This window comes from Rana temporaria, chromosome 1 (genome assembly GCF_905171775.1).
Source record: "Rana temporaria chromosome 1, aRanTem1.1, whole genome shotgun sequence".
Classification (NCBI taxonomy): Eukaryota; Metazoa; Chordata; class Amphibia; order Anura; family Ranidae; genus Rana; species Rana temporaria.
Window position 1 is genome coordinate 273,046,527 of NC_053489.1, and position 19,671 is coordinate 273,066,197.

The window sequence follows — 19,671 nt, forward strand, 5'->3', positions numbered from 1 at the left end:
AGCTTATACATGCGGGGGGTGGCTATGCTTGCCTGATCTCCTAGTTCCATCCGCCCACTGTATAGCCCATCTCCTACCTTACTCCGTCCATCTCCGCTCCTCACCGACAGATCCCTAGTGTCCTCCGGTGCAGGTGCGGTGTGTCCAACGGAGCCTGATAGTCGCTCCCGCCACGGTGGTGTCGGCTCGGATCCCCTGGTGTGCGGCGGTAAACAGCGCGCTTGTCAGCATGTGAAGGAAGGCGGTCCATCCCCCGGCAATCCCATCGTTCTCCTCTCCCCCCACCTACGAGCGCGCGCTACGTTCTCACATGCACGTGCACGCCATCGACCCCGTTACGTTTTTTAATGCGTTTTTTGTGTCAAACGACGCAACCTATGAAAAACACGTCATAAGCACAGTTAAATTGTGGTAAAATGGCGCACCCTTTTCCCTTAACGGCAAAATGCAGATAAAACCATGTTTGCCCGATATGGCCAAAACGTTGATGCATCGCTAATAATAATGCATGGCTGTAAGTCAGCAGAGTATTTTTTCTTTATTTTTTTTGTAATACTGGGTTACTTTCTACATTTGCAGCACAATAGATCAATGTATATAGTTATTTTGTTTTATTTAGAACATTAAATTGGGTATGTTTGCTTTTCAGTTCAAGGAGGACATATCAAAACGCTTCAAATCCAGCACGGACCAGCTTGTCTTGATATTTGCTGGAAAGATCTTAAAGGACCAAGACACACTCAGTCAGCATGGCATCCACGATGGACTCACTGTCCATCTTGTCGTTAAAACACAGAATAGGTATGTTATACCACTTTGTATTTTTCTGTTTATAGTTCCACTGAAAAATTTCACTTATGCTAAATTGTTTTGTATTTTATACAGGTCACAAGCTGCTCCTGCTGCTGCTGCTGCCGCCACTACCCAACCCAGTAGCCCCAGCAGTCCAGCATCCACTTCTACAACTTCCAGTAGCACATCTACCAGCTCATCCACCACAAATGCTCCTTTTGGTTTAGGTAAGATGTCGGGGCATCTGTCATAAGAAAAATGCATGAGCTGTCATTTCCAAACTCTCCCGGGATTGCTAGATGCCTGACTATCAAAATAAGCTTGACCATATAATTTCTGAGCTACAGATGCAAAACCATTCCAGAACTCGCTGGTTTTGACATTTCTTTCATTTTATTAGTTGCATGTTCGTTCCAAGCCTGGTACTTAAAAGAATTAAAGCAACGCCCAGCCTGAAAATATCTGATGTATCAGAAATTCCCTCATGTCTTAATTTCCTTTCTTGACTGACAACGCATGCATTTTTCTGGACTGAAGTCTCATGGAAATAGTTTCCTCCTTGTGTGGTTATATTTTGTTACACTTCTTAAACCCTCCCCACTCTCTGTATCTCCACAACATGGAGAATAATTGTTTCGTAGTCCAAGATGAGAACTGGTAGGAATCCTTCAGATGAAACGGGAAGTGTGCATAGCTATGAATTTCTAACATCAACAGGCATGTTTTTTTATAATTTGATTGAACCGATATAACAAATGCTTGCAATAGTATATTTAACAGACAAAAAAAGTGTAAAAAGTTCATTGGGGTTTACATACTGTAAGGGGTTAGCTCGGTAGCGGGGGTGTGTGACCTCCTGAGTGGGTTCACTACACACTGAATTATACAGAGAGGCAGCCGTGGGTGGTTGAAAAAACAAAGGTTGTGGTTTATTCTTCCATATTGCTGGAAACAAGTGCAAGCATCCAAACAGCATAAACAAAACAAAACATAAAATAAACCCTGGCCACTTGGGTCTACCTTCACAACACAGGAACCTACCTATGGAGTCTGGCACAGCCTACTGCTGGGCAGACACTGCTGGTCTTCCAGCAGAAAACAATAGTCTTTTTGATTTTCTTATCAAGCAGCAAAAATATCAACAACCACTTCACCGTCAGAAGTCTTCCTTGGGGCCAACCAAGTCCATGGCGATCCTCTCAAAAGGGACCTCAATAATGGGCAGGGGTACCAACGGACTGCGGAAATGTGGCATGGGTGCAGTAATCTGACACACTGGACAGGAAGAGCAGTACACTTCCACTTCCTTAGTGATCCCAGGCCAATAAAACCTCTGGTTGATTCTCTCCCGGGTTTTTTCTGCTCCCAAATGTCCCCCAAGAATGTGCCCATGGGCCAGTTCCAACACCATCTTGCGGTACGGTTTAGGCACTACCAGTTGCTCAATGGTGTCCTCTATCCTCTGTGACACTCGATATGCGACACTCGATATAACGGGTCCCTTTCAATAATGAAGTAAGGGAGGGCAACCCTCTCGTCGGGGTTAACTAACTCCCCATCTATCTTTACTACATTCTCCTGGGCTCTTAGCAATGTGGGGTCCCTCAATTGCTCAGTGATAAAATTTTCTCTGTGCACCTCGAGGTCATCAAACCCTATCGGCCGCTGTTCCTCTTCTAAAGTAGCCGCCTCCTCCCTAGGAACTGGTGTTTCCCCTGCTAAGACTGAGAACAGAAACTCAGGAGAATCCTCACAGTTGGAGAATACTGGAGTAGATGGTTCAGGCTCAGAAGAACCACTTACTGGGGAATCTGGGCAATCCCAGAGTTCCCAGAACTTTGGGAAATCCCTTCCCACAATTGCGTCATGTGGAAGTCGGGGGAACTAGACCCACTTGGTGACACAAGTTACCGAGGGAGGTTTCAAAGGAAACCGTAGTCACCGGATATTCTCGAGTGTCCCCATGTACACAAACTGCAGCCATTTTCCTAGGATGTAAGGTTTTTCCCACCACTAGATCACTTTTCACTAAGGTGACCAGGCTACCTGAATCCACCAATACCACAACATCTTTACCATCTAAGCACATTCTACATAAAGGTTTCTCATTCCCCTTTACTGCAGTGCATGTGGTTGCAAAAAGAGACTGTCGTCTCTCTGTCAGAAAGTCACACTGCATTGGCTCATCAACCGCTGGGCAAACCGCTGCTACATGTCCCTCTTCCCGGCAACGGTAACAAATCAACCTTCTGGTCCTCTCTTGTGGGATGGGTCTTCCAGGCCGCTCTCGCCAACCACTAGCAGTGGTCCCGATAATACCTCTAGTTCTTTGGTCCCTCTCTTCACCCCCATCCCTTGTTGCAGTCTTACCTATAGGTGGGGAGGGTCTGGTCTTGGGGTGGAAAGTCTGTGCGTCTCTGGGGAAAGAGGACAAATTTTCTGTTGTGTACCCTTCGACCAGGTCTACTAGTTTGTCTGCGGTTTCCGGACCGCCATGGCTCACCCATTTCTGCAGGGTGTCTGGAAGAGACCTAAGAAATTTGTCTATGACTACTCGCTCCAAAATTTCTGGTCCGGACAGAGTTTCTGGCTGCAGCTATTTCCTGGCCAAATGGATGAGGTCATACATCTGCGATCGAGGTGGCTTCTTCAGCTGATAACTCCAATTGTGGACCCGTTGAGCACGGACAGCCAGGGTTACACCAAAACGTGCCAATATTTCCTCTTTTAACCGATCATAGTTTTGCATCTGCAAGCTCCAAATCAAAATATGCCTTTTGGGCTTCTCCAGATAATAGGGGGGCCACTAGTCCAGCCCACTGTTCTTTAGGCCAACTCTCTTTTTCCGCTGTTCTCTCAAACGTGGTCATCATCTGCAGTCATCTTTGGCAATAAGTGGCTTACCCGAAAAGTCGGTATGTTACTGGCCTGACTCTGCCTGCTGTCTCTGAAGCTGTTTCACAATGGCCTCCATTTGCTGCTGGTGTCTCTGTTCCAAGCCTGCAATGCTCTCTTGGTGAGCTTGTTGTTGAGCTGCAAGGCTCCGCTGCAAATTTGTCTGCTGTTGATTTGCATTTGCTATAGCCAGCTGCTTCAGTATCTCCTCCATTTTGGGTTTACTTTAACTGCCCGCGGCACTCCACCATGTGTAAAGGGTTTAGCTCGGTAGCGGGGGTGTGTGATCTCCTGAGTGGGTTCACTACACAGCTGTGGGTGGTTGAAAAAACAAGGCTTGTGGTTTATTCTTCCATATTGCTGGAAACAAGTGCAAGCGTCCAAACCGCATAAACAAAATATAAAATAAACCCTGGCCACGTGGGCCTTCTACCTTGACAACACAGGAACCTACCTATGGAGTCTGGCACAGCCTACTGCTGGGCAGACACTGCTGGTCTTCCAGCAGAAAACAATAGTCTCTTTGATTTTCTTATCACACAGCAAAAATATCAACAACCATTTCACCTTCAGAAGTCTTCCTCAGCTCACTGCTCTCTTTAACTCAACAAGCCTCAGGATGCAGCATTGAGCAGTAATCCTCTGGACAACTTATAGAGGCCTTAATTTCCTCATTCTGAACAGCTGAAGCTATCCAACGTCCTTAAACCTTTCTGGCTACCTCTGCAGCCGACACCTGATAGTAATTGGTGAATTTTCTAAACAAGGCAGAAATGTATCTCCCGTCTGACAACACCCCCAGATTTACTTGACTTCCTGTCACAATACACTTCAAACCTAACCCCTCACAGCTGTTTTCATATTTTTGAGGTGTCGGTTTGTTTAATAATTTGTGTTTTATAAGATCATGTTCAAATCAGTACTAAACTCTTTTGCAGGCAGCTCTTGTGTTAGGGCAGTGTACAAACATTTTTCAGTAAGGGAATCAGTCCTATGCAAATATCTTATGCCCCTATCGGCATATAAATACAGTGTCTTGAAAAAGTATTCATACCCCTTGACATTTTCCACATTTTGTCATGTTACAACCAAAAACGTAAATGTGTTTTATTGGGATTGCATGTGATAGACCAGGGATGGGGTATCCTGTGTCTCTGTGTGCTCCCCCGCCGCGCGCCTGCCGGTAATTGAGGCCGCGGCCTTCTGCAGGCCTATGCTTCCTTCCCCAGGCTCCAGGTCGCTTATTCTAGTCGCAATTGCGATCTGGCGCCCAGGTTTTGTCGAGCCCTGCGCTAATTGCATATCCCTGTGATAGACCAACACAAAGTGGCACATAATTGGCACCTTAGCAGGTGGTTGCATCACTTTCTGGCTCTTTGGTGCGTTCGTTGTCAAGTTGCCCCTCATGTAGGCAGTCCCCATGAGACTGTGTGAATGACTACCCACTTCACCTGGGAGATACTGCCTGTGTCTCTGTGCAAGGTCAGCGGCACTATTGGTTTCCTTGCTGTCTGGTAGTTCGGAGGGGAACGTGGCTTGGCAGCCTACTAGCCGGAATCTTGGTCTGCCTGCTTCGCCGATACTCTTTGCTCTTCTCCTGAGTGCACAATCTCTGGGTGTTTCGTGAATTTCTTCACACAGGGCAATTGCTTGGTTTCTGGGCTACACATCGGTATACTTTTTATAGACAAGCCATGTCTGTACACGGCTTGAGCGCCCGCTCTGCCACAGAGAATGGTGTCTTGCTTCCCCAGCCAGCCAAGGAGAAGTACAGTTAGGCGGCCCAGAAATGTCTTACTAAGCTTGCAGCTCGAGAGCTTACCTCTCCACCTGATCATCAGGAAGATTGTTGTGGCAATCAATCGTAAGCTGATGACACCATCCCGCTGGAGGACTTTGCCACCTCTCTGCGGGAATCGGACACAGCGAGTACTCGAGTAGGGGAGCTGCGGTGGCACGATGCGATTGGCACTGCGCTGACAAGCCATTCACCTCTGCAGCTACAGGTTCGGATCCCGGTCTCATCTACATGTGAATTGAGTTTGGTGGTCTCAGCCCGGCTCCCGGTGGGTGTGCTATGCAAGGTAAGCTTGCGCTTAGTACGCCCACCCCCCCCTCCCACAAAAACCACCACACTTACACGCACTCGAAATTGGGTTAACATGCACGCACTTTGACCACGCGGTCTCTAAAAAGAGAGGCGAAGGACTGACGGGGCTGGTTGAGCGGGCTAGATCCTCTCACTCCCTTATAGGGAGTCCCTCTGCCCCGTTGGGCTTCAAAGCGGAGCAGGTAGGGCCGGCTCTGTGGGAGGACCCCCTCGCACACCCACCATTGCCACCCGGGGCATGGAGAAAGGTGGCAAATTGCCTCTGAGGGAGGCCTGCCTACTCCCAACTCCTGCAGTACGGCTCCTCTCGAGTACACGCACAAAATACACTTAAAAAATAAACAACCAGAAGGCCAGTACACTCCTGTCTCAGCAATAACTGGTCTAACGAGAAGTGGCCTTCCTAAAAAAAAAAAAAAAAAAATCAGACAAATATATTTTTTCTTTGATTAATGGCTGTTGACTCTTTGCTTGATCTAGGGAATCCGGAGCTTTTCTAGAGCTATAGCTTGAGGTCAAGTTTAGGCAGGGCACCTCTTAATCGGGATTAGAGTGCCCCACTGGCACCTCTTATATGGCAGAGATGATGCATTTGCTTAATTCTCAGTTCTATCGCACCAGTCTGGGCTATGGGTCTAACTTCCATTTCCTGCCTACCCTGGTGCAATGCTTCTCCCTGCTTCATACTCTTTCAGCTACATTAACTTTGTGCCTTTAAACCCCTTCTCTGGCAGACTCGGGAGTCACTTTGTAGGTTGTTGTGTTTTTTGTGGATTCGGACATTTTTCTGGCAAGTTTTATCTGAGATTAGTTTTCTGGCCAGACAACCTGGGAATTAACTAAGCTTCCTACACAGTTATAACTGTCTGGAGTTGCGTGCGCTAAAGGCCACAGGTGTGGGTGCATTTCCACATGGTGTCCACATGTTCCCACGTCACATGTAGTGCAGCCCACTCATTTTAATGGGACACCCTATGCACCAGAAATGCAGAAAGGAGTCTGTTCTAATATTGTGCTGAGCCAAACTGTATGATTTACCGATGTGGGGGTTCCATTAAAGTGGAACTTCGCCCTGAAAAAATAAAATTAAAAAGTCAGCAGCTACTTCCAAAAACTTCTGCTTGGATTGCTTAGGCGATATGAGGGAAAGTGGAGTTGAGTACCTGTCTGAAACAGATATTTGCTAAAAAAAAAAAAAAAAAGTAGGGGAGGAAGAGAAAATGCAGAACTTTTTTAGGTGATGATACACTTTAACAGTTGATGGCATCAACGTGTGTCTGCTAAAGGGTAGTGTGTTGTGCGTGTTGGGAAACCGTTTTTGACATTCATGGTGTGAACCTAACCTAAACGGATAGACCTGTTTCAGGTCGATCTGCTCCAACCACACCAGTGTGAAATAGAAACTAGCGCAGTCTGCACCTAATTAACAATATGTGGCAGTTTTTTCCATTTAGATTCCCTGCCAAGTATAACCTGGCGTATAGGATGCTCACATCCTTTCTTTGTGTGTGCAGTGATTACAGCACATGTCAGAGCCTGCAAGGTTAACAAACTCTCTCCCCCCCTCTGCTTTGAGCTGAGAAGGGGTGGAAACAGGTAGAAAGATCAGAGCATTCCAGCGCTCCTGTTCTTTGTGCTGTTTGTCATAGACCGACATAGCAGAACTAAGAAATGATTTCTGCTAATTGGCAAAGGGGCTTGCAGTGATTTTATGTTTGAAAGAGTGCTACAAGCAATATGCGTGCACCATTCTTTAATTCCCTGCAGAGTTTCATTCCTTTTGATCCTAGGGGATAAGGGGCCTTCCTAATTGGACCATCTGATTTTTCGCTAGGTCACTTCATGGTAGTTTGTTCCCATTTTTTATTTATTGACCACATCAGGTTATGGGCTTGTTTTACCTTCATGGGAATTTATGGTTCTCTGTTGCAACTTTTCTTCTGTCCCATCAGCTAAAACGTTGTCCCTGAGAGAGGGGGGAAAAAAGAAGCAATGTGTACCAGAGCCTTTGCTAGTAGTGAGCATGTTTTTGAAGACTCTGCTGGACTGACAGGATTAGTCACTGGTCCTGGGTGGGTGATCGTGTGGGCAAAAAGAAAGGAATCCCATTATTTGTATAGTTCCCATTGATGAATGGTGGAAATGGGCCCTCTTCGGGATTGGGCTGCTACCTTTTTTTCTGTGCAACCTTACCCAGCATGTAGACTTAAATAAAAAGGAAGGAGCGCCCGGTGTCCAGAGAATTGCAACTTCTAAAATATGGTCCATAGACGTTTTGTTGAAAAGTAGCAACATGTACATCAAGCCAACACATGTTTTATTTTTTTTGGAGGAGGAAGACGACGACGACCCCCCCCCCCCCTTCTTTAGAGCTGCTGCGTACGATTGGAAGGAATGATTCCCATGAAAGTTTGTGTTTGATACAAGAATTCAGACGCAAGGATGGCAGGATGCAGAGGAATCTGCCACTAAAGTTGGCATCCTGCCATCCTTGTTTCTGAGATCTTGTACCTACAACCTTTCATGGGAATCATTCCCATCCATTTGTTTGCAGCAACAGCCCTGAAAAAGGGGAGTTTTTGTTTTTTTTTTCCCGAAAAGTGTTGGTTTAATGTACAATTTGCTACTTTTCAAAAAGTCTATGAACCATACTTTAGACCAGGGGTCTCAAACTCAAATTATCTGAGGGCCACAAGACAAGTTTTCATATCCCATGGAGGGCCGCATGCAAACTTTCAAACTTCAAAAACAGTACTGGTGTTGGCGAACGCATTATTAATCCCCCAGCACTGGTGTCAGCCGACGCATTATTAACCCCAGCACTGGTATCAGTGGATGCATTATTACCGCCAGCACTGGTGTCAGCGGACGCATTATAACCCCCAGCACTGGTGTCAGCGGACGCATTATTACCCCCAGCACTGGTGTCAGCGGATGCATTATTACCCCCCAGCACTGGTGTCAGCCGACGCATTATTACCCCCCAGCACTGGTGTCAGTGGATGCATTATTAACACCAGCACTGGTGTCAGCGGACACATTATTAACCCTGACCACTGACCACTACACACCCCACTGACCACTACACTAGACGCACTGACCACTCACCATCAGGGCACAACACATCAGGTCACAGAGCCCAGCACAGCAGGGTACAGCGCACAGCAGGGCAAAGCGCACAGCAGGGTACAGAGAATAGCACATCAGGGTACAGAGCACAGCACAATAGACCATATCAGGGTACAGGGCACGACAAGGCACATCAGGACAGGGCACATCAGGGTACAGAGCCCGGCACATCAGGGTACATGGGGCACATGGGGCATAATCAGGGTACATGTGGCACATCAGCCACATCAGGGCACATGGGGCACAATCGGGGTACATGGGGCACAATCGGGGTACATGGGGCACAATCGGGGTACATGGGGCACAATCGGGGTACATGGGGCACAATCGGGGTACATGGGGCACAATCGGGGTACATGGGGCACAATCGGGGTACATGGGGCACAATCGGGGTACATGGGGCACAATTGGGGTACATGGGGCACAATTGGGGTACATGGGGCACAATTGGGGTACATGGGGCACAATCGGGCCACATCGGGGCACATGGGGCACATCGGGGCACATCAGAGCACATGGGGCACAATCAGGGTACATGGGCCACATCGGGGTACATGGGGCACAATCAGGGTACATGAGGGCACAATCGGGGTACATGGGGCACATGAGGGCACAATCAGGGTACATGGGGCACAGGTCAGCGTTTACTTGTTGTCGTTTTCTTCACATGCAGAGTAGCGCAGGAAGCGTCTGTCATAAGTTCACTTCTCTGTCATGTCACGCTGCGGCTGCTCCCCGCCCCCCGGCGGCCCCCCCTCTCTTCTCATCCATCCCAGATGATATTACAAGCAATATAGGAAAAAGAAAAAATCGCGCCAATCTATAAAAATTATTCAGACCTATGTGACAACACAATTAGTGTAGTGAATAAATGTCCAAAAAAGAAAAAGAAATAATGTCCCTGTAGCATGTGAAATATACCACACTAGCATGTGTGGGAAACATTCAAATCCTTATTGAAATAACCATAATAGTGAGTTATATTAAAAGTCCAAATAGCTGTGAAGTTTCTTGGGACAAACAACACCCGGTGCACAAATGATTGAGTGAGCCACCACCACATGGACTGGGGCTTACCAGAACACATATAAATAACAGCGTTATTTAAAGATTGCAGCAGGGGTCTCCAAGGGGTCTGGTCACAACACAGGATCAATGGATGTACAGCATATATCTTTCACTGGTATCTCCACGGAGGGATAAGATAAACTCGTACTGACAGACTCTCGGACCGTAGCAGGAAACAATGGCATGTCATGCAGAGAGAAAGCCGCACATAGCGTAATACGTCCAAAAAATACTTTTATTAAAAGTGTAAAAACCTACTTACATCAATTGAATGAAATATAGGCACATAAAAACAGTTTGCCGGCCGGCATAGATCCTTGTATAAACGCGGTGACGTCACTGCAGTGACGTCACCGCGTTTATACAAGGAGGAAGGGCTCCCATCTATGCCGGCCGGCAAACTGTTTTTATGTGCCTATATTTCATTCAATTGATGTAAGTAGGTTTTTACACTTTTAATAAAAGTATTTTTTGGACGTATTACGCTATGTGCGGCTTTCTCTCTGCATGACATGCCATTGTTTCCTGCTACGGTCCGAGAGTCTGTCAGTACGAGTTTATCTTATCCCTCCGTGGAGATACCAGTGAAAGATATATGCTGTACATCCATTGATCCTGTGTTGTGACCAGACCCCTTGGAGACCCCTGCTGCAATCTTTAAATAACGCTGTTATTTATATGTGTTCTGGTAAGCCCCAGTCCATGTGGTGGTGGCTCACTCAATCATTTGTGCACCGGGTGTTGTTTGTCCCAAGAAACTTCACAGCTATTTGGACTTTTAATATAACTCACTATTATGGTTATTTCAATAAGGATTTGAATGTTTCCCACACATGCTAGTGTGGTATATTTCACATGCTACAGGGACATTATTTCTTTTTCTTTTTTGGACATTTATTCACTACACTAATTGTGTTGTCACATAGGTCTGAATAATTTTTATAGATTGGCGCGATTTTTTCTTTTTCCTATATTGTTTGTGTTATGACACGTTATTGCTGCCTTTTTTTATATTCATTTATTTAATCACGTTGTTTTGGTTAGCGCAATTTTTCTTCTAAAAAAAAAAAAAAAAAAAAAATATTACAAGCAAATGGGCCATTTATAACCGGGCCGCAAATGGCCCGCGGGCCGGTACTTTGAGACCCCTGCTTTAGACATTGCAATTCTCTGGACACCGGGTGCTCTTTTTTCTTTTTTTTTTTTTATCCAAGTCTTTGATGGTAGTGAAACCTGGTATGGGTTCTAATACTTTTCCACTGTATCCAAAACCTAAAACAAATGTTTTGGCTTTAGATACTTGCGGGAGCTGTATGTGTATATTATTTATTATATATAATATTTATTTTTTCCCCATTCATTGATCAAACCGATAAAACACACATTACAGATATAGTGGTTAATGATCTCTTGTTTTTCTTTTTTCCAGGTGGCCTTGGTGGTCTGGCTGGGCTCAGTAGTATGGGCATGAATTCAACAAATTTCTCTGAGCTACAGAGCCAGATGCAGAGACAACTTATGTCAAACCCAGAGATGATGGTTCAGATCATGGAAAACCCATTTGTACAGAGCATGCTGTCTAACCCTGACTTGATGCGGCAACTAATTATGGCCAATCCACAAATGCAGCAATTAATCCAGAGAAATCCTGAAATCAGTCACATGCTTAATAATCCAGACATAATGCGACAAGTATGTTCTTATGATGTTTTCTTTTATGCACGACAAAGCTGTCCTTTCATTAGATATTTGCCATGTTTTTTACTGCAGAAATATTAGGGGTGGCATAAAGCTGAAGGGAAAAGTGTTAGATTTCTGATGTCATTGTAAGGGACTAAGAGCACAGATGAAGCATCTCATCTTCTAAGTAGCATGTTAAAAACAAACATGTTGTTCACTTAGAAAATGGAGGAAGCTTGTTTTAATATTTTAACAATCAAAGATGTTACCCTGTACTCTAATGACAGGACCAATGAAAAAAGGAATATATAAATGCGTTTCTTCCACTCCAGGTTTTATTAAACCCACATGAACAATTAATCCATAGCAGTTTACCAATCCTTAAAGTGATTGTAAATCTTTTTTTTTTTTAAATATATCATCCTTGCCTCCACTGTGCAGTTCGTTTTGCACAGTGTGGCCCCAAACCTCGTCTTCTGGGGTCCCCTGACGACACTTGTGGCTTCTCCTCGCATCGGTAAACCCCCTGGGAGAAGCACTCTCCCTGGGGGTTATCTTGCGGGTGTGCTCCCGAGTCAAGCATTTGCGTGCATAGACACAGAATGCCCGTGTCTTTTGTTTTGATTGACAGCAGCGGGAGCCAATGGCTGTGCTGCCATTGATCTATCCAATCAAAACCAGAGAACTCCGGGCAAAGGGAACGAACGTGCTTGGGTGAGTAAAACAGGGGGGACGGGTCAGTGACGCAAGTTTTTTCACTTTAATGCATAGGATGCATTAAGGTGAAAAACATGGTTTACAACCCCTTTAATGGTGACTGCATTGATTTTCATTTTATTACGTTTTTATTTTTTATTTTAATGAAAATGGTCAGCTTGGAGGAAACTGTTGAAATCTGTAATTTGGGCCACTGCAGAGGCAAATCTTCATCCAGATTGGAGACTCCATAAGATAGGAAGTGTTACTGGCCAGGTCACCAAGTAAAAATAAAAGGGGGGGGGGGACCTTAGAAAAGAAACAAATGCAGCCACCACATTTACGGATTGGTAAGCTGCAATATACCCCATTTTATTTTTTGCATTTTATTTCTGCCTTAAGGCAGGTTCACAAAAGTTTGAACTATAGCCTACAGCTTTCTTTGCAGGTATAATACACTTTTTTTTTTTTTTTTTAAGCATCCCTCCAGCTTTAATGTGAGTCAGGACAATTTTATGCAGATCCTTGCTATATTTTATCTACTTTGTGTATGCTAAGCCCTTCTGTGAGTGGAGTATAATTTTCTAGACTTCACTATTTGTTTTATATGTTCAATAGACTTTAGAACTAGCTCGAAATCCAGCAATGATGCAGGAGATGATGAGGAATCAAGATCGAGCCTTAAGCAATCTGGAAAGTATCCCTGGAGGCTACAATGCTCTGCGCAGAATGTATACTGACATTCAAGAGCCAATGCTTAATGCTGCTCAAGAACAGGTATTTCTCTTAAACTCTGGAGCTAAAGTCCAAACCCATAAACCCTAATGAATTTGCCAAGGTGTGATCAGTGATCTTTCTTCTTTTAGTTTGGAGGCAACCCATTCGCTTCACTTATGAGCAACTCAAATCCTGGAAATCCACCATCAAGGACAGAAAACCGGGATCCCTTGCCCAACCCCTGGGCTCCTCAGTCAGGTTCATCTTCATCGGGAGATGGAGGCAGCCAAACAGGCACCAACAGTGGTGGCAGCACCACCTCAACACCTGGCCCCACTTTACCTAACCTCTCTTCAAACCTAGGAGGTGGTATGTTCATTAATTATATTTATACCTCATGATTGATCGTTTGAAAGTTACATTTATAGAGCGATTATAAGTTATGTAATTGTCAAGTTTCAAATGATTTTGACTTTGGAGAACGTACAACCTTCTCATGTCCACACATCTGCAAAGTTGAGGCCTAAAAATCAGCCGAGGGATTGTTCCAATTGTAAAGTTTGTCCAAATATTGATGAGAAGGTCTATTGTTGGTTTTATAGGTGTAAAAATCATAAAAAATACTTTTTTAAATTTTAAATGCTTGTTTTTAAAACTGTTTATTTCTGTAGCTGCTCTATACAGTGCTTGCACAAAAAGCAACTATAAAGCTATCCAGTTTAGGGTGAGGTGGTCCAACAGGAACCAACTGCCCTTTCTTCTCAGCACTGAGTGATTTTGAACTTCAATTTCCCAAAAATTGCTCAAAGAAAAAAAACCTGCACATTAAACTAAACTTTCCACCCTTCAGTTTCCTAGAGATTGGGAAAAGGGGAAGGGGGGCTGGGGGTCATGTGGTTCCTAATGTAACCACCAAGGATGAGCTCCGACGTGTTCGCAAACCCCACGTGCAGAGCCCGCCAAGAAGTCGCCGCTGAGCTAATCACAGGCAGTGAGACATTGTCCCGATGCGCAGCTGCAGAGATTGGTAAATTAGCGCAGCGCAGACTTCCTGGCGGGGCTCTACACGTGAGAGCTCATCCTTGGTAACCTTTTATTTTATAGCATTTCAGTTAACAGCACTTGGAGAGGTGGATCAGTATGAACATCTGAAATCAGGGGGGAGTTCTCATGTGGTTGGCAAAATATTCACTCCTTTCTCAGTGAGAGGCAGCTATTATGGCAAAAAAATGCACAATACCCTACCCTTTTTCTGCTTCATAAGGTCTGGTTAGAAATGAAAAACGTGTTCATAGTGAAAGGTGTAGCCTCTCTATCCTATTGTGAAGAATTGGGTAAAGTGTAGGGCTTTGACTTATGACACACATAGGGTATAAAATGTATTTACCAGTTGTATGCTACAGTTTCAAATTCCAAATCAAATAAGTTATCAATCTCTACAGCTAGGGATGTACCGATGCACTTTTTTTTATTTTATTTTTTTTAACCAATCGCCGATGACAATTACCGATCGATACCACAACTGTAAAATGTTGCGCTTTTTTCAATGTGAAACGTGTAAATATATATTAAAGGTGTAAAAATATTAACAAGCAAATAAAGTTTTTATTAGTTTATAAAATAGAAGTGAACAAAAAAATCAGCAGCTTCCTAGGCTGAAAACAATAGGAGGGTTTGCTTCCACTTTATTCATCTACAGATAAAAGGGATGAGATCTGCAGATTTAAACAGAGATACAAAAAGAAACAATGTTTCTTTTTATTTTGGCTGAGCAATGTTGTTGATAAACATTGCCCGGCTTCTTTTTTGGTATCCTTCTTTTTTTTGTTTTTGTTTTTGTTTTTTGATGGCTTCAATTGGCAGGACTTTGTTTACACTTCAGCTGTCAAAGGGGGACCCCACTGACGGCTAAATGAGTCATTGGTTGTTAAGGACGCAGCGACTCCGCTCCTAAACTGATAATTGCCGGCTTTTATTTTATTTATATATTTATTTTTTTACATTTCAGCTGTCGGCTCTTCCTTCCATCTCTATGTCCACATTAAATGCAGGCATCCTACTCCACACTATCCAAGCTGTAAAAAAAAAAAAAAAAAAAAAAAACCCCTCTGGACTGGTCAGGATTCACGCTCTAGCTCCTTATTCTTCCGTAGCTAAAGCTAAAAATTTGCGACTACACTGGGGACCTCATGGATCTGTTACGCCCCCCCGCTTTCCCATTCCATTTCTCTTGTCCTTGGCCCATTTCATGTGCATACTGTATCCAGCCTGCCCATGTTGTCTCAAATTCCCCTTTACAAATACTGATTTAATAGCTGTGTGCATGTGTGGCAGTCAGTAGTAGACACTGTCTCTAACAATGTCCATACTACAATCATCTTGGGCCTTTGCTAGGCTCCTTGGATAAGGAAGACTTTCTTTCCGAGGTGTTTCTCCTAGTGTTCACAATTCTGCTTGTAACATGCAAATTGATAGCCCTAAAAAGGTTGTCCTCACATATTTAAATTTTTAACAAAGAACAAGTTAAAGTGGTTGAGCCACTTAAGTCGCTACAATCCCCTCTGTTAGACAAAAACGTGTTCCATTGTATGTCTCTTAGTAAAAAAATAAAGCTGATTTCTACCTCTAAATCAAAGCATCTCCTGGCGCTCGCGTCACTCCTCGGCTCTCTCCTCTTCCCGTCTTGACAGCTGCAGCGGGGAGGGGCTGAGAACTCCCGCTGACGTCAGCCAAGAGGAGGAGAGGGCTGAGGAATAATGTGAGCATCCACAGACTCAAATGAATGAATTGCTGTTTTTCATCTAAAAAGACAGATGAAAAACATCACTGAACATGTGAAGGGGCCCTTAGGGGGTTTTCTAAGACTGGAGCAGTTGTGCATAGCAAATCCGCTTCTAGATTTCATTTTCAAAGCTTGACAAGCTATGGCTAAGAAGCTGGTTGGCTACTATGCACACTCTTTCCAGATTCTTTCTGCTTTAGTTTTAGTGAACGGTTTTGCGAAATGTTGTTGTGATATGTCTTGTATACCATGCTTTCATCTTCTTGACTGTGTATTTATGATACTGAAGGGTAGCAGTCAAGATCTGTTAGTTTGTATGATGTATGTGCTTAACTTGAAGAAGAAAAAAGACCAGAAGGAAATTTAAATAATGTATCCAAAACAAGAGGAGACAGTGGGCAGAACCATGCAAATTAAACAAGACATTTTTTTTTTCCTTTTTAACAGTGTCTGACTTTTTGGTCCATATCCAAGATTATTATCCTAATCTTCTTAACTTTGTTTTCTACAGCTGGGATGTTCAATACACCAGGTATGCAGAGCATGATGCAGCAAATATCTGAAAATCCCCAGTTAATGCAAAATATGTTATCTGCCCCTTATATGAGAAGCATGATGCAGTCTCTCAGCCAAAATCCAGATCTTGCATCCCAGGTAAGGGCTGCCTCTTGTATTTTTGTTTTTTGAATAGACATTTTGAGGTACCAGTTCAATGTGTGCAGTGGACAAAGCAAGCCTTTCTTCCATTTCCCTGTTTTACAAATTATTATATGGTGCATATCGGATATTTAATACGAAAACCTTCCCCATGCTTGGTGTATCATGAAAAAACAAAATTGAATCAATGAAAACTCTATATCTGAAATGGTCCTTTAGGATCTATAGATGCTGCATACCTCAATGTTTGGATAAATGTCAAATGTTTATATGAGTGTGCGGCCCCTTTAAAAATACCATGCGTGTCATACAAAAATGTAATCTGTTCCCCACTGGCATGTGCAAGAGTCCGTTATGACATTAAAAATGTGAGTCTCTAGTGAGTGAAGTCACCAGTGCCAATGATCTCTCAAACATGCTTGTGCTCCACCATCAATAATAAACTCTATCGTCTTACCAGAATTGTAGACTGAAGTATTAAATCATGCAATAATACCTATACGTGTCTATTTATCCTTTTGCTGTAACTTATATATATATATATATATATATATATATAACTATTGCATCTGTATTAAAATGCATGAGTCCCTTGTTTGCTAGTATATAAGACCAGAGTGTATATTAGGCTTACGGCTATAATGCTAGTTATAAAGACAGAAGCATTACTAGTTCAACATAATATATTTATTTCCTTCAAAGTAGGAGCATCACATTCTAACAGAAAATGTCTATGGCCTAATAAACAATACTGGCAAATAATATAGAAATATACTCAACACTTTCTCTCCTCACTGGCTGAGCTCACGATGTAAAAAAAGAGAGATGGCCTCGGTCACATGGCTAGGCCCAATATGGCCGTCGGCAGCAGAGTGCCAAGATGACGTAGACACAGCCTCATGGTAGGCTTGCCTTCAAGAGAATAGACTGAACTCTGTCTTCCAAACTCCTTTTTACAAAACCTCACTCATTACTCATTTACACTACCTCCCATTTGCCCGCCCATCTGATGTTCAACCAATTGTTGCACTTCCATGACTCGCATCCTTGTTCGTGATTGTTGTGCCATACCTAGCCTCTGGGGGGCGATATTGTACATATAATCTCCAACAGATTGCTAATCCTTTCATCATTGCACCTATGTTGACGGTCGCACCTCCCTATTGCCTGCCAAGGGGCTAATGAAAGACTTTTAGACATTTCGGAGTTGGGTGTACCAGCTTACATTCCTGCAGGGGGCTTATCTGACCGTTGGGACTGGAAACAGACTATGTTCAAAACTCAGATATTATTTCCTTGCAACATAGACCCCCCCCCAATCAGAGGTCGTAAACTCTTGAAATAGCCACAGCAGTTATCCAATCGCTCCAGAGCCCAGGCAACTTCACTCCAATAGTTGGTTATTGGAAATGGACAATCGTCGGCCTACACATGCTCTCATGCCAAGCCTCCTATTGCCAAAGAAGAGATTGGAGAACTATATTGCATTACCATTAAAACTGAACAGCTTTGACGTAGCCAATAGGGACTACACAGAATCCCTGCTCCTGAGCCTCGACGCGGAAAAGGCGTTTGACCGATTTGGCTGGCCTTTTATGCTCGCCACCTTACGTTATATAGGGTTCAGGGGACCTTTCCTGCACACAATCCAGCATCCCTATACTAATCCCACTTCGCAGGTCAAAATTCCATTCACCACATCGCCATCCTTCCCGATTACCAAAAGAACAAGGCAGGGTAGCCCGCTCTCCCCATTGCTATTCGCCCTTTGCGTCGAACCCTTAGCGGTGACCATTCGGAGAAACCTGGACATTCGAGGTATCTCCGTCAAAGGTAGAGAATTTAAGATATCCCTGTTTACGGATGACATCATCCTTACCCTGACCCAACCCAGAATCTCATTGCCCAACCTACACGCCGATCTCGACAAATACAGCGCCCTCTCGGGCTATAAAACAAACGCTTCCAAATCCATGGCCCTCCCGCGTAATGTCCCAGAGGCCAAACTGCTCCACTTGCAGTCAGAGTTCCCATACAACTGGGAACGTCCAGAGTCTGAAATACCTGGGGGTGAACATCACCCCGTCCTTTTTAACTCCCTATACCACGCCAATCCCCCCCCCCCCCCCCTCTACAAATCTATTGGGGAACTACTTCAAAAATGGAAGACCCACCGAATCTCTCTCTTAGGGCGCATCGCATCCGTTAAAATGGTCATCCTCCCTAAACGCTTATATCTATTCCAGACCCTACCAATCTCTATTCCCTAGAGTCACTTACGTAAACTCCAGGCCGACCTACTGCGCTATGTATGGAACTACAGGAGACACATGGTCTCGCGCTTGGTCATGATGGCGGCCCGCACAGATGGGGGCCTGTCGTTTCCCGACCTGGTTAGATATTACCAGGCTGCCCAACTGAGAGCGGTTTGTGTCCTGGTTCCCACAGAGGTCATACAATAGGTGGACGGAGATGGAGAAAATCTGGTTGGCACCCGTACACCCCAACAGTCTCCTCTGGAATGCAAATGTGAAGCTAGACCCCGGTCAACTGTTGGGGCATATGTCCCAGCTTCGGCGACTATGGCTAAAACTCTCCCGTGAACACGACCTCAAATCGGATCAATCCCTGATGACCTCGTTCCTGTGTAACCCCGAGGTGCCGGCTAGTCTTACCCACCAGATGTCGTGGCCCTGGGCCTCCCAGGGCCTGTTCCACTTCGGATACCTGGTGGACCCCAGGTCCCGTACGCTGCTCCCGTTCTCTAAGCTCCAAACCCAACATGACCTCCCCAGACAAGTGTTTTACAGCTACCTGCAGATTCGCCACTATCCCCAAGCTATAGCCCCGCGGCTGCAATTCTCCGCCCCTTCCCCATTCGAGCGCATTATACTAGAGGGCCGCTCACGTAGAGGACTGATATCTGACATATACCGGATCCTGAACGACTGCTCCATGCAGATAAACATCCCTATAGGCTTCGCTGGGAGAAGGAGCTGGGTGAGGAGATCCGGAGGAGGCGTGGAGGGCGGTCTGGAGTCAGGTGGCGAAGAGCTCCATGTGTACCCTCCTATAAGGAAAATTCCTACAAAATTCTCTTCTATTGGTACCTGACTCCGGACATACTTCATAAAGTCTATCCCTC

At 44.6% G+C, this 19,671-nt stretch overlaps 1 protein-coding gene across 4 annotated transcripts in view; it reads left to right on the forward strand.

The window, feature by feature from the left end:
* Nucleotides 1–19,671, forward strand: part of UBQLN1 (ubiquilin 1) — a 79,782-nt gene that overhangs the window by 31,009 nt on the left and 29,102 nt on the right. For 2 of the 4 annotated variants that reach the window (XM_040355593.1, XM_040355580.1), the window contains exons 2-7: nt 650–801; nt 886–1,019; nt 11,424–11,686; nt 12,989–13,147; nt 13,237–13,453; nt 16,381–16,523. In XM_040355593.1, the coding sequence (XP_040211527.1) occupies nt 650–801; nt 886–1,019; nt 11,424–11,686; nt 12,989–13,147; nt 13,237–13,453; nt 16,381–16,523 (1,068 nt within the window). Of the gene's footprint in view, nt 1–649; nt 802–885; nt 1,020–11,423; nt 11,687–12,988; nt 13,148–13,236; nt 13,457–16,380; nt 16,524–19,671 lie in introns of all 4 variants that reach the window. The other 2 variants (XM_040355586.1, XM_040355573.1) reach the window with 1 other exon arrangement.